Genomic DNA, 15,153 nt, shown 5'->3' on the forward strand with positions numbered 1-15,153 from the left:
AATCACCCTGTCTCCAAGTTTTCAACAAAAACAAAAGCAGGACATAGTGAAGATTTCTTTCTTTATATGAATTCATTCACCCTTCTGTGGACAGCTGCAAAATGTACACGTACATTGGCCCTGCAGGAACATACTTAAGAAACAGTTAGTGGGCATGTCTATGGAGATTCTCAATCATCCAGGTCATGGTTGTCCCAAAGGTGCTTTTTCAGGAGGCAACTAGACTTTCTTGTTTTTCTCTGAAGACGTTTCGCTTCTCATCCAAGAAGCTTCTTCAGCTCTGACGGGATGGAATCCTTCCATTTTTTCGCCTTTTTCGCGGAGCCCTGAAAACCCATCTATTTCGTGCGGCGGGCCTGGCATAGTCTTAATTAGGTTTTAGTATAGGTTTTTATATGGGGTATTTTAGAGCAGGCCTTTATTTATTTAATTTGATTTTAGAATAGATATTTATTGTGATTTTTATTATCGCCTGTTCACTGCCCTGAGTCCCGTAAGGGAGATAGGGCGGTATACAAATCTAAATAAACATAAACATTCCCCATCTGGTCCGAGCTGAAAAAGCTTCTTGGATGAGAAGCGAAATGTCTTCAAAGAAAAACAAGAAAGTCCAGTTGCCTCTTGAAAAAGCACCTTTGGGACAGTTAGTGGGCATCTTAAGGGGGAGTCCGAAATACAGTACAGGCTCCCACAGACTGCGATGTATTTTAACAATTGGCAAATGGAGACACAAAAAGAGAACGGGGTGGGGGGGGGGAGAGAGAGAGATTGCATCAATCACAGAGCCAATTTTTCCTCTTCGGATCTTGCCATTCCCCTTTCTGCCAGCCCCGGCGGCCTCTTCTCTTTCACGACGCTCCGTCTGCCGCCTCTCCCCGCCACGGAGCGTCTTTCCCAGCGCCTCCTAGGGAGGCGGGCCACGCGTGAAAAGAGCCGCCGGCCTGGGAACCGAGCGGGCGGAGCCGCGGCTGCAGCCGGAGTACTGACGGGGCGGCACCGGGGAAGAAGCACCCGGAAGGGAAGCGTGCCAGGCTCCCAAGCGCGGCAGGTGAGTCGGGAGAGCAGACCCGGGAGGGCTAAGCGGAAACAGGGGGATTGCTAAGCAAGGGAGGGCAGGTCCCGCAGCTGGGATGTAGGCGCGAGCGGACAGGAAGGAGGTGGCTGGGAGGATCTGGTGGGAAGGATGCAGCTTAGGTTGAAGCAAGCCAGAAACTGAAGAAGCGTAGCGAGGGATGGGATGCAGGGTAATCCCCCATGGCGGGCAGAAGTGAGGAGGTGCAGGGTAGGATTAAACTAGCGCTCGCCCTCGCCTCGTCCCCGCCTCAAGCTGCTTTTTAATATCGAGGCTGATGCATCTGTATTTGAAATCTTCCTTGAAGAACACGTCTCTGAGGACATGCAGAGTGCCATTCTTTCAAGTTAAGCACCTGGATCGCCTTCCCCTTTGGGACTGAGATGGAATTTGCTGCTTGGAGGAGAGCTTTGCTTCCTCTTGAACTCGGTTTTGGTAGTAAAGGGTGGCTGTCGATGGATTCTGTGGCCAAATAATGAATGAAAGTGTCTGTTCCCGGAGCGTGCACAGAGTGCTTACAACTGCCTCGGTTTGCTAACAGGAGCGGGTTGTGCGTAATAACTGAGGCGTGAAGCTTCACAAAGCTTGGAGATGGTTTTGTTTTTTTTAATCCTAATCTCTAAGTATAGAAATTAAACGCGAAAACTTGCAGAACTAGAGAAGCACCATATATTAATGGCAGGAAGTGGCTCAGGCAGGAGTGAAGGGATTAAGAAACAATAGCTTTGGGGAGAAGCAGCAGGATGCACGACTATTCCGAAAAGTGAATTACAGTGCAGTAGGCGTGGTAAAAATCAATGTAGGTAAAAATGTGTATAGATCTATGATACCCGAAACATCTGACCAAATGTATGCATGTGTCCACATTCCCCCCCCATACAGATTCAGTCATTTGCTCACTTACATACAAGCAAATGTTGCTTGTATGTAAGCAAGTTTTTATAATATGGAGTACTACTTTGGAATTAAAGGGGAATAAAATGGTAAGATTTTCAATGTATTGGCAAAGGAACAGAAAAATGAAAAGGTAGGTTAACCTTATTATTAAATAAAAAATATTGTGACTTTTCTGTGTAAATGAATGTTGATCATTCATTATGGTACATTCAAAGAACAGAGTAAGAGGTAGAAATAGCTCTCATCATTAATAAATAATTTGAAGCAAGAGACATAGAATAATGCAAAGAAAGATTATCCTACCAGTACAGAAAATTGCACAAGACATATACACAAAGGGCATTCTTTAAAAATTACACTATTTTTTATTCAAATATATTGTATTTATATTTTAAAATTACATATGGCTGCTGACAGTTCCTGTATGTACTTTGAATTCATTTCTATTTTGAACCAAGCTTGTAAGTTTATTTTTATTTGATATATTTATTTTTTAAATTCATAGGCCACCCATCTCAGTAACCTGCTACAAAACTTTCTGCTGACAGGGAGAGTAGCATACATGCAATTTTGATGTATTAATAAGCGCTACATACCCAGATGTATTTGTTTAAACATCACTAACCATTTTTATATTGTTATAATAAGGAACAAGAAAGGTCTAAATCAAATGCTACTTCCTGTGTGTACTTAATAACTATTAATCATCTAAGAATTAGTACTGTAATGCAAAACTCAATGAATCCCATAATTTCCATAATTTCCAGAATTCCTAGATTCTCATCCCTTTATCCTTCCATTATATATGATCCTGTTATAGTAGTCATGATGGAGGCTAACAGACATGTCATTCATTGTATAATTGTTCTTCTAAAAGCTTTGGAATTTAGAGGACATAACATTGCATTTATAATTCTGTCACTTTTCCCCACATCTTCTGCATTTTCTCTTAGTAGAAAAACAACCATTTCAGTGAAAAAGATAGAATAGTTCCCTTTGATTAATAGTGCTAGTAAATATACAACTATTTTAAAAAGTATTCTGATATGACTTTTACTATACTTTTTACATACTAGCCTTACAACATCCTATTTTATTTTTCCATTTAAAAGATGTTTCGGTTCATTCGCTGTTAAAAAATTATTCAGGAAAAACTACATTTTTAAATTGGAGCTTTCTCTACTTCTCCCTGAAAAAATATGAGAGAAAAATGTGAATTTGTCAGATGAGAGAGTTGTCATGGCATAATTACTCAGATAAAACAAACTCACTTTTATAGGAAATCAATAGAAAAACTGAATATTTTATATACTCTATTTAAAGAATCTGGAGTCATAAGTACAAAATATTAATATTGCCCTTTTCGCTATCCTTTCAATTGAAAAAGACTATGAAAATAATTTAATGACAATTTACATGCCTCAGCTGGGAAATCTTTGAACAGTATCATTACTCTCTATGGTGAACCTGATTAACTGGCAAAGTTGCCCTCATTGGAATGTTTCAGTCTTTTGTACAAATATTTTAAAAGATAAAACACTACTCAGATATCACTGTTCTTTGTTGAATCATTATTGAAAGAAAGTCTTTCAGGAGTAGAACTTGTTCTTAGCTGATTTTTTTTCATGCAAAGAAGTTTTTTTTAAAAAAATAAATAAATAACAAAGGACAATATTAGCAGATAGACAGAATAAACAGAAGGTGATTCAGTAGGTTAATATCCTGGAATTAAGGTGCATTATCAAAAGTTGAACTAGGAACTGTATATCTGCTGTTTTCTATACTTGAAAACCATATCAACTTTTCCTGTAATCTTTAAAGTAACAACTGTGAATCAAATTGCACTACATCTTATTTAGATAAGTGAGTTTGAGATGCTGCCATCTTCCATTTGCAAATCTCTAACGTTTTGGCACTTTTCTCTCTTTTCTTTGCCACAAAAGCTAGGACAAAAGAACTGCACAAGAGCTTCTGATTAGAAAAGCTAGGATCTATCTCTCTGGAATTATGTTCCACCTCTGCATTGTAAGTTTGTATATGTGCTTATTTAAATAGTTTCTTTAGATCAGGGGTCTTCAAACTTGTCCCTTTTATGATTTGTGGACTTCAACTCCCAGAATTCCTCAGCCAGGCACGCTGGGTGAGGAATTCTGGGAGTTGAAGTCCACAAGTCATAAAAGGGCCAAGTTTGAAGACCCCTGCTTTAGATATTACTAATCTTAGAGTATTAAATGTTGCATCATAGAAAAATCAATATAATATAATCAATATAAACTAAATCAATATAAACTAAAGTGCTTTGGAAATAAGAAGAACAGGAAAGGTGAGCTTATTTCTTCATCCATCTGTGTTTGTAAATTGCCCAAGGCAGCTGACAATACAGGTAATCCTCAACTTATGACCACAATTGAACCCAATATTTTTGTGGCTAAGCAAGACAGCTAAGTGAATTGCGCCCCATTTTACGATCTTTTTGCCACAGATGGCGCTTCTGAGGCAGCTGCCTGCTTTATGAGGCTTTCTTCCCCCGGTTGCACATGGAGGTTTCCTCTTGAAACCTAGGGAGGATGGCCTCATGCCAGGCTGGACATGCTTCATCAGACTGGGGTGGCAGCTGTGGGTTTGGGCTGGACCCAGCTGGCCTGGGCCTGTGACTTGGGTTCTTGCAGGGCCAGAGTTGCAGAAGGCTGAGAAGTCCCTGTGGTCCATCCTGACAGACTGGGCTGTGGCGGCCGTGGCTTGTTTCTTGCAGCTCCAGAGCCATGGTGCACCAAGAAACCTCTGAGGCACAGTGTAACAAACAGCCCTAGAGCTGTGCAGTTACTTGCTGCCTCGCAAGAGAGGGTGCAAGCTGGCCAGAAAGGCAGAAATGGTGGGAAATAGGCAATGGGGGACTTGGAGGCATTGCCTTATCTTACTGAAACCCAGAGTTAAGAGGGATCAAATCCAGAATAGGTTGGATTGGGATGACTCCTCAGCTAACAACCATGGAATTCAGTTAATGATGGCACTGAGTGCTGCGATTGCTGATGCTAAGTAGTGCAGCCACGTGACGTCACATGTAACATGTGAAATTCTGGTCCCAATTATGGTAGTAGGTTGAGGACTATCTATGGTGTGTAGGCCTGGTAATCCCTGATAGTATTCACTAGATCTAATTCTGTTTTGCTTCTGAACTTAGAGAAAACCAGGAATGTACTCACCAGGAAGTAGCAAAGAAATATACCAAAGGAGAATTCCAAGGGCAAGAATTTTATAACTTGGTTGGCATTATTATAGAGGCTTTTTGGTTCTTGTCTAACAGGATGAAGGAAATGTCCACTGACTTCAAAGGACAGTAGGATTATTCCTGTTTACTGTATATTGTTTTAATAAAATCCAAGTTGTGGCAAATGGGCAGAGTTGAACCTCTTATGGAATTATGGGAGTGTTTTAAGAAGAATCTCAAATTTAATTTGTCAGTTGTAATCTGAGAAAGAGCTAGAAGAATCCAGTAATTATATTTATATTTCAAAGTCTGCTTCCGTACACTTTTAGTAACATTTGCGTTATATTTTTCTAGCAAGCCCTTGAAGCAAAGAATGTCATTCAGAGTATTACAACAGAGGGATTTGAATAAGCATAACTAAAGGAACATTGAAACACAATTCCAGTATGACACTCTACACCAGAGACCCCCAACCTTTTAGGCCCCAGGGACCGGTTTTGTAGGGCGAGGTTTTTCTGTGGACCAGAGGGGGCGTGGTTTTGTGTGCTGCCTGCATCTCATGGATGGGGCTTCGCTTGTTTGCGTGGCCCAGTTTCTGGCATGCCGTGGCCCGGTGCCAGTCCATGGACTGGAGGTTGGGGACCTCTGCTCTATACCATTTTGCGGTGTGACTGTCTTTATGAAATAAATTATGATTCTGGGCATTATATGCTACAACAGTTAATCTTCTGATGCTCATAGAAGTACTATGTTGTAACCCATGTGCCATCTTTGGGACAAGCATGATATCAAGGAAGCAGCAGCATATAATCATCATCCCAACAATGTGAAATTTGGAGGGGTTATTTACAATTTATACTAACTCTGTTGGTGAATCCTTCAAAATATTTATAACACATTCATATACATTTATAGTGAGGTTAAGGTGTCACCATACTTCATTTTTTCACAACAGGATTATTTTTATTCCTATACTGCTCTTCCTACCATAGTGTGTTGGAATATAATTTAGATTCCCAGGAGGGAAGGGCTGCACTCTAGAGGAGCAAGAGAGAGCACAGCTTAGGTAGTTTAGTTGGGATGAAAAGGGTCAAGAGAGCTTCTCCTTAGAAGTTCTCAGTGTATATCTTTAAGGATGCAAGTCGTCTGCTTTAGTCTGGCAAGGTTCTGTCTGTCGGTGAGGAACAAAGAAAAGTGCTTAGAAGTTTCTCTGCTTGTTTTTTGGAGCCTGATATATAGGGAGTTCAAAGCAAAATATGTTTAATATGTTTCTGAAACAATGTCGAATATTATATTTGTTGCAAAATATTTATTAGAGCAACAGTCATTTATGCTAGAACACCAAGACTCCAATAACTACTTGAGGCTACTGAAATGACACTGGTTCTGTGTTTAATATTTAATATTAAGTGCTTTGTGAAATGAGATCTTGTGCTGAAGATCATCATTATTAGGTTGCTTAGCTAGAGGAAACAATCAAAACCTGTTATCACTGTATGAGGTAGCATAATGGGTGATTTATTGTTCCTGCAGAAAATGTAGATTATTGTTGCATAAGTGCTGACACGTCATTTGGCTTTACTACAGTACTAGAGGCTGCACTGCACTGAAAGCATTTGTCTTTTTACATTACTTTATATGAGCTGTGTGAAAGTTGTCATTTGGACCTATTTGACTTTGGATCTACTGCTTATACTGAAAAATGAACATTTTTCATAAACTTCAAGTTTGATGTTTACTGAAGAAGAATATCGGCATGAAAGAATGGGTCTGGCAAGTTGTGACTGCACAAATGTTGAGGTTTTCATTTTGTTTTGAACTTGTACAGCAACAGATACCAGTTGATATATTTTATATACCTTAACTACAAGACTGAATACTGTTCTCGTATCTGTTTGGGAATCATGGGAATTCAGAAAGAGGAGCTTGTTCTTGAAGTTAGTATATCTATATGCATTTTAAAAACATTTTGTAGTAGTCTGTATTATTTATTAGGAAAACTTTATTAAGAAAATTGAATATTGGTAAAATTGAAATATTGAATATTGGTAAAATGTAAAATGGTTGGGATCCCGTTTAGTATGCCAAAAGAGTTTGACATTTTTCAGGCACTTTTTTGCCTTTTTCATTGACTCAGTATTGTGTTATATGTTGCTTTTAGAAATATCAGTTTTAAAAACTCTGTATTTGAAGAGGAAGTAGGTGTGTTAGAAATCTTAGCACTGGATATTCAATAATTTTTACAAATTTTGTCTTCTGTTCATTAGGATAGAGTTGATAGCCCACATGTGGTAAAGTCAGACAGGAAAAGCAGCATGAGATAGTGAATATTTTGATCATTGTAAATTGCCATTATATTGAATTTGTTCATTGTATGTCTACTTCTTGTAAAATCAGTTGTGTTGCTTTGAATATACAGTAATTAGGTAAATTCAGGTTCAGAACCTAAATCTATATAAACATGTCTTTGGTTTAGAATTTGTGGATAGACTTCTTAATGTTTATTTTAATGAACGGAAAATAGTTATTTGATATCTCAGGACAAAAGTGGTAAAACTTGTATTCAGGATAAACAACCATTCATCTTGTTAAAATAAGTTGACTATGTTAGGATCAATACTTCGTAACACTTGAATAATTAACTTAAATATTAAATTCTTACTGGCTTATATTTTAATCTCCAAATTGAACTAAAATGTTCTGGACATATGAACATTATAAAGAAGGGTTCTAACAATGTACAGTAGTGCCTATGTATATATACATTACCTAAATACACATTTAGGCAAAAAAACCCTCAATAGAGATAATGGCAAAGTTCCCAAAACCATATTCTGCTTGCCTTATGCCCCAAATTCACAATGTCTTAGAAGATCATTTTTATAATTCCTGTATCTTCCCATGTTCTTACTCCTAAGAATAAGCTTGATATCCTTTTTAGTACTTTGTTAATTTAAAATATGCACATGCAAACAAATTTCCAGTAAAATGGTTCCTATTCCTTTTTTGTTTAGTTTTATTCAGATGAACAGTTTACTTCATAATTCTATCAAGCCCTTATTTTTCAGATGACTTTTAATCTAGGCTGAGCCTATGCAAGTTTTCACACTCAGAAATTGTTCTTCTTTAAAACAGAGTAAAGAAAGTAAAGAAATGGAAATCCTCTCATCTATTCTTCCTTCAGTGTATAAGATTGTCAGAAGTAAGTCTTCATCCTGGTTCATCCAAGCCGGGAATATTATTATTAAATAAGCAACATGGCGACTGCTTTGGGAAGATGGTTATAGTTTATTGCAGAAGCAGAGAGTTGGCTCTTCAGGAAAGAGCAGAGAAGAAAGAGAGTGAGCACATGGCCAGTAGCTTTTTTATACCCTCCCTAGCTTCCTGTTTGNCCTTTGTCTTGAGATCCCTGGCTCCAAACCTCCTGATGGTTCTACATCTGCATTTGTATAGGCCTAGCTACTGGTTTGGGCAAAGAGATGAGGCAAGGTTTGGTTTCTGCTTTTCAAAAAATGCTTTTAAAAATCCTTTTGGTGAAAAATATTTTTTCCTTTTTAATATTTCCTTCTCTGGGGCTTTGACTTCCCACAAGATGATAGTAGATTCTAATTATTCCCAAGTACAAAAACTGTATGATTTTAGTCCCAGATACAACGAAAAGCTATATAGTTCTATCCTTCCCTCAACTGATAACAATTTATGATATAGGTCTCCATCTGCCCCATCCAAATACAGATTTTCAGAATGTTACAACTACAGTTAGGTCTATTTTTTGAAATGACATTGAGATATCCATCTGTTCGACATTTCTTTTGTCGAACACATTTAAAACTGAATTGTTTGACTCTTAATTCAAGACAAGTAAGAGCTTTTTATAGAGTAAAAGTGTCTTTTGTGAATTGTTTTAAAAGAACTTGGCTTTCGTTTAGGCTTATTTATTATCTTTCTGCCCCAGTAAAACTGTTTAAAGCTGCAAGAAAAATAGAACAATTACTGTATTAACATCTGATAAAACAGTCACTCTAACGACTTTAGTCCCTCTGAGACTAAAATACCTTGACTAAAGAAGAAAGTCTGGTTTTCCTTTTCTGAAAACAGAAAATGAAAAAAAATCTTATTAAAATTCCTAAGGAAATTCATTGCATAGCTTGGGGCGAGCAAAAGGAAGGCCCTTTTCTTGTATGCCTAATAAATGGTGTTTGTAAAGTGCTTATATCTTTAAGAGAATGTCTCCTGCTGTCCTTCTTGGACGGGTTCTTATTAAGTTAGGCCCCAGCAATTTTGGATTTGAAAGTTAGAACATCTTAAATTGTACTTCAGAAAAAGGTTGGCTACCCTCAGGTCTATCAATATGGGCACAGTCTGGTTCTAATAGCATGCATCAATTAGCAGCCTGAATACAGGATTTTAAAATATGTCCTGCAATGGAGCTAATTATAGCTGTTGCCCTGTAGCCATGCAACTCACATTGGCTCCAGAAGACTTGCAATGGATGCATTAACACAGTGGTTCTCAACCTGTGGGTCGGGACCCCATTTGGGGTCGATCAACCATTTCACGGGGGTCGCCAAGCAAGGCTGTCCGCCATTTTTTTCGTCCGCCATTTTTTCCCCTTTTCCGGCAGGTGCCTTACCTCTCTTGGGCTGGGCCAGCTGGTAGTCGGCCTGCTCCGTCTCTGCCACTTGCCAGCTACGCCTCAGCCAGCGCAGGGGGCGGAACCACGCATGCGCGGCGCTCCTGGGCAGGGAAAGTCCTCGACTTACAACCGGTTGGGTAGTCCTCGACTTATGACCGGTTTAGTCCTCGACTTACGACCGGTTTAGTCCTCGACTTACGACCGGTTGGGGTCGCGGCATTAAAAAGGTTGAGAAGCACTGCATTAACATGATGGAACAAGTGCCTTCCTTGCCTCTATGATTACCTGGGAATCCATAAACAGATAAGAGATCAGGAAGCACTATGCACATTCTCTTTCAGGGGAAATGTGGCCCCATCCATAATGCCCAGAACTTCCGACTGATCAACAATACTTTGGGCTTAGTTTGTTTCCTTACAGCTAGTCCATTACTGAATATAGGCAGCAGTCCTGCTGAATCTATTTCCTTAGAGTTAGACGCAGTAGACTCAAGATTTCTTCCAGCAGTGTCATGCAGCAATTTGGGACAAGATGGAAGAGTGTGGGATGTCACTGGCTTAGACTTGCAACAGTGGTCTACCCGTATCAGAGATATGCAGTATATAGAACCAACGTGGGCATGATGTTTTAAGATCTGCATTAGCATCTCTCTGTTGATTGTTCAAAGAAGCCACAGCTTTTACACGGCTCAGGGAAATGTCTGTTTGAAATAGGAAGGCATTCAGGAGAGGACATGACCCTGTTTTGCCATGTTTTTGCTCCTATTTATTCAAATGTGTATTTTTTTTTTGAGCCTGTGAGACTAACTACCTTTTGCTTTATATATACAGAGTTTCCATTTGGATCTTAGTGCTTGGAGTCTGATCTTAACTGGAAACCAAAATATTTACCCTAGTGCAGGGGTAGGCAACCTTGGCTCTTTTATGACTCGTGGACTTCAACTCCCAGAATTCCTGAGCCAGCCATGCTGAGGGAAAAGGGAGAGGTTTCCAAGCTGAGCCATGCTGGCTCAGGAATTCTGGGAGTTGAAGTCCACGAGTCATAAAAGAGCCAAGGTTGCCTACCCCTGCCCTAGTGGCTATAAGGGGTGGGCGAAACAAACATATGTGTCTTCTTGATAGATGGGTGGTTATACAAATTTGTTTTTAATAAATGCATAAATAAAGAAAAACTTAATGTTCAATAGTTTCCCTCAGCACCAGAGCCACCTTCAAAAATGTGTTCCTTCTTTCCTGAAGTGAAACCGGTTAGTTTAGATTCTGTGGTATTTAGCAACCACCAGACACATTTAGCTAGAGTAAACAAAATGTTCAGAGAGCATAAATGATTTTGCTGATAATTTCTTCAAAGGGTGATTTTTTTTTTCTTTTTCCTGTTCTTTTTTTAACCTCCGCATTGTTACCAGAAGTTTTTTTTCCTGCTTGCTTTTCCACCTTAACAGGTCAGAGGGAGATATGACATTTTAAGTAAGCATTATAGGCTTTTATTTCTTTTCCTGAGCAAATAGTACTGAGAGGAGGAGTAGCACCCTAACTCCTTCAGAGCAAGCTGCTTTCATTTTCCTTTAGGAGTGGCAGGATTTTGCTCTGGCGAAAATCAAATGGTATCTTTGAGGCCTTGAAGTTTAGGCGCAAACAATATGGATAGAATTGGTATTCTCGTTAAACAGTTACTGCTATTTCTACCCCTGAGACACAAGCAACAGCTCTTTAATTATATTAGAAATGAGACCTGTGTTGGAAAAAGCCCCAGTAACTAAAAGCTATGATTCTTAAAACTATATGCAAGAGCTTCCTTCTATACTATATAGAAGAATCTTTATGAATAGGGGAGATTAGGTTACAGATAACCTCTCCAAAGGTGTGAATTATCCTCTCCACTTTTCTTTAAAGATCACAAATCAGCAATATCTATATTTGTTCAGGCATTGCATAGAACTATCAAGAAAAGATAAACAATCATTAACACCCAGAAAGCAAATATTCATCATATTTAATGATAGTGTGTTTATTTGGTTTAGGCTTCAATACAGTTCCATACACCATAGTTAAAAAACCAACACAGTGCTAGGCTGCATTAACAGAGGGATAGAATCAAGATCACGTGAAGTGTTAATATCACTTTATAATGCCTTGATGAGACCACACTTGTAATACTGCATCCAGTTTTGGCCACCACGATGTAAAAAAGATGTTGAGATTCTAGAAAAGAGTGCAGAGAAGAGCAACAAAGAGGATGAGGGGATGAGGATGGGTATGTCTGGTTTAATGAAGAGAAGGACTAGAAGTGACATGGTAGCAATCTTCCAATTATCTCAGGGGCTGCCACAAAGAAGAGGGAGTCAAGCTATTCTCCAAAGCAAGAGAAGGCAGGACAAGAAGGAACAGATGGAAACTAATCAAAGAGAAGCAACCTAGAACTAAGGAGAAATTTCCTGACAGTTAGAACAATTAATCAGTGGAACAACCTGCCTCCAGAAGTTGTGAATGCTCTAACACTGGAAGTTTTTAAGAAGAGACTGGACAACCATTTGTCTGAAATGGTATAGGGCTGTCGTGGCGAACCTATGGCACACGTGCCACAGGTGGCATGCAGAGCCATCTCTGTCGGCATGTGCGCCATTGCCAATGATAGAGGGACGCCGGGCCGAGCTGCTCCCTTCCCCCTCTCCGCGCATGCGGAGTCTGGGAATAGGCGAGAGATCTGGGCAGGGTGAGGCTATAAAAGGAGCAACTTTGGGCGGGAACAGCATTTGGTGCAGACAGCGAGTGAGCAAGCACGAGCTGACAGTGGTAAATTTCAGCGGCTGGCCATGCAGGGAAGGAGGAGGACGATGGGCGGCCTGGTGTCTGAAACTACCTCGGCTGGCTGCTGGTGAAGAAAGGCGCGTAGCGGGGGGGGCGGCCTGCCTGGTTTTTAAGCTGCCTCGGCCTCATGGGGCGATGGCAGCAGCGATGGCGATGGCAAAGAAAGGTGCGGAGGGGGGCGGGACCTGTGCATGGGATAGAGAAGCAACACGACGGTGTTAGCATGGTGGTAGACCAGTTGCTTCCCTCCCCCTGCCAGACACCTACCAAAGCCACGCAGGGTAAGGTTGCTGGGCCCGCCCCCGGCCAGATGCCCTTGCCTGTCCCAAGCATTTTTTTTAATTAACCTGCCTTTCAGCTGCATTCTATTTCTCCATTCGCTTCTCAGCCTTCGCTGCGTGTTTGTAGGACTATTGGTAAAAAAAAAATATTCATCAGACTTTATAACTTCTCTTGAGATCTCGCGAGAAGTTAGAAAGTCTGATGGAACTTTTTTTTTTACCGATAGTCCCACAAACACGAGGCGAAGGCTGAGAAGCGAACGAGAAACGGAATGTAGCTGAAAGGCAGGTTAGTAAAAAAAACAAACGCTTGGGACAGGCAAGGCCATCTGGGCGGGGGCGGGCCCAGCAACCTTACCCTGCATGGTGGTGGGAGGGTGGGGCGCGTGCCCTTCCCATGCCAGGCCAGCCCCTGCTGCCCTGGGGTGGCCGTGCTAGGTGGCGGTGGGCAATGGCACCCCTGCCCTGCCCCTTGCCTCGCCTCACTTCACCGAGCCTCCTGCCCACCATCCCACCCACCAGAGACCCCCTGGATCTCCCCCAACCCTGCCTGGCCCCCACAGGCGTCCCTCCTCATGAGCAACATCGAGGTGGCCATGCCCACCCAGTCTGTTGTGACCACCGCAACCACGCCCACCCAATGGGCCATGCCCATATAATGGGCCACACCCATTAGATACGCCAGTTGCACCCCTTTCTGGATCGTGACGCTCTACGCACGGTCACTCAAGCCCTCGTTTCCCGCCTGGACTATTGCAACGCTCTCTACATGGGGCTCCCCTTGAGGTGCACCTGGAGGCTCCAGCTAGTTCAGAATGCGGCCGCACGGGGGATTTTGGGGCCTCTAGATGCTCCCATGTAACACCTCTCCTGTGTGAGCTGCACTGGCTGCCTGTGGCCTTCCGGGTGCGCTGCAAGGTGTTAGTAACAACCTTTAAAGCGCTCCATGGTAATGGACCTAGGTATTTGCAAGACCGCCTCCTACCAAATACCTCCCTTCGACCAGTCCGCTCCCACAGAGAGGGCCTCCTTAGGGTGCCGTCGGCCAGTCAATGCCGGCTGGCAACCCCCAGGGGGAGAGCCTTCTCTGTGGCAGCTCCTGCCCTCTGGAATGACCTACTCCCCGACCTACATACAACTGCGGACCTGCGCCTTTTTCGCCGAGCCCTGAAAACCCATCTATTTCGTGCGGCCGTCCTGGCGTAGTCTTAATTAGGTTTTAGTTTAGGTTTTTATATGGGGTATTTTAGAGCAGGCCTTTATTTATTTAATCTGATTTTAGAATAGATATTTATTGTGATTTTTATTATCGCCTGTTCACCGCCCTGAGTCCCGTAAGGGAGATAGGGCGGTATACAAATTTAAATAAACAAACAAACAAACAAACCCACCCAATGGGCCACGCCGATGATACATAAGTGGGTTTTGGGTTGCAGTTTGGCACTCGGTCTCTAAAAGGTTCGCCATTACTGGTATAGGGTTTCCTGCCTGAGCTGGGGGTTGGACTAGAAGACCTCCAAGGTCCCTAGAAGAAGAACTCTTCTTCTTCTTCTTCTTCTTCTTCTTCTTCTTCTTCTTCTTCTTCTTCTTCTTCTTCTTCTTCTTCTTCTTCATCATTATTACTATTACTATTATTATTATTATTATTATTATTATTATTATTATTATTATTATTATTATTATTATTATTATTATTATTATTATTATTATTATTATTATTATTATTATACCATTTAACATGACACATGAATCCAAACATTGTCAAGTCAAAAGGTTTCTGAGGAGGAAATTTTGACAGAATGATGGGAAAACAATTAAGAACATACAACTTGTTATTAACAATCTGAGTAAATTTTCAAATTTCTGTCAATTGTTCCAAGTGAAGTATTTTAATAGCAACTTTTAAAAAATAATTTTACTGTGTAGCTCTTTTAATTTGTGAGGAGTCTCAGGAGCAGTATGGTATTTTGATCATTTTATTACCATAATAATAATAATTAAAGTTTGTACCGGTAATAACTGTAAAGTTGGCTGTATTATTAATGTTTTTAGGGCTAAATTGCAGAAAGAGTAATTCCTCAAGGAAACTAGTAACAGAGATCTTTTCCCAGTGCAACAAGTGGTCATGTTTTAGTAAGTTTCCTCACCCTTAAATAAACAATATATATATAATATAATTCAATCCTAACTTTATCATGGAACATGTTTCAGTTCTCTTCTGTGACTTAATCCCAAATCATGCAAAAGCCACA

At 40.7% G+C, this 15,153-nt stretch overlaps 1 protein-coding gene across 4 annotated transcripts in view; it reads left to right on the forward strand.

Annotated features, from left to right (window-relative positions):
• Positions 1-1,004: 1,004 nt before the first annotated feature.
• SLC35A3 (solute carrier family 35 member A3) overlaps positions 1,005-15,153 on the forward strand; it is a 29,038-nt gene continuing 14,889 nt past the window's right edge. The window contains exon 1 of one of the 4 annotated variants that reach the window (XM_015820246.1): positions 1,005-1,048. Coding sequence is in view for 3 of the 4 variants with exons in the window: in XM_015820245.1 (XP_015675731.1) it covers positions 7,082-7,114 (33 nt within the window). In the remaining variant the exon portion in view is untranslated. Of the gene's footprint in view, positions 1,049-3,921; positions 3,995-6,739; positions 7,115-15,153 lie in introns of those variants that run through there. The other 3 variants (XM_015820244.1, XM_015820245.1, XM_015820243.1) reach the window with 3 other exon arrangements.

This window comes from Protobothrops mucrosquamatus, unplaced genomic scaffold (assembly GCF_001527695.2).
Source record: "Protobothrops mucrosquamatus isolate PMUCROS unplaced genomic scaffold, P.Mucros_1.0 scaffold1098, whole genome shotgun sequence".
In the NCBI taxonomy this organism is placed as follows: domain Eukaryota; kingdom Metazoa; phylum Chordata; class Lepidosauria; order Squamata; family Viperidae; genus Protobothrops; species Protobothrops mucrosquamatus.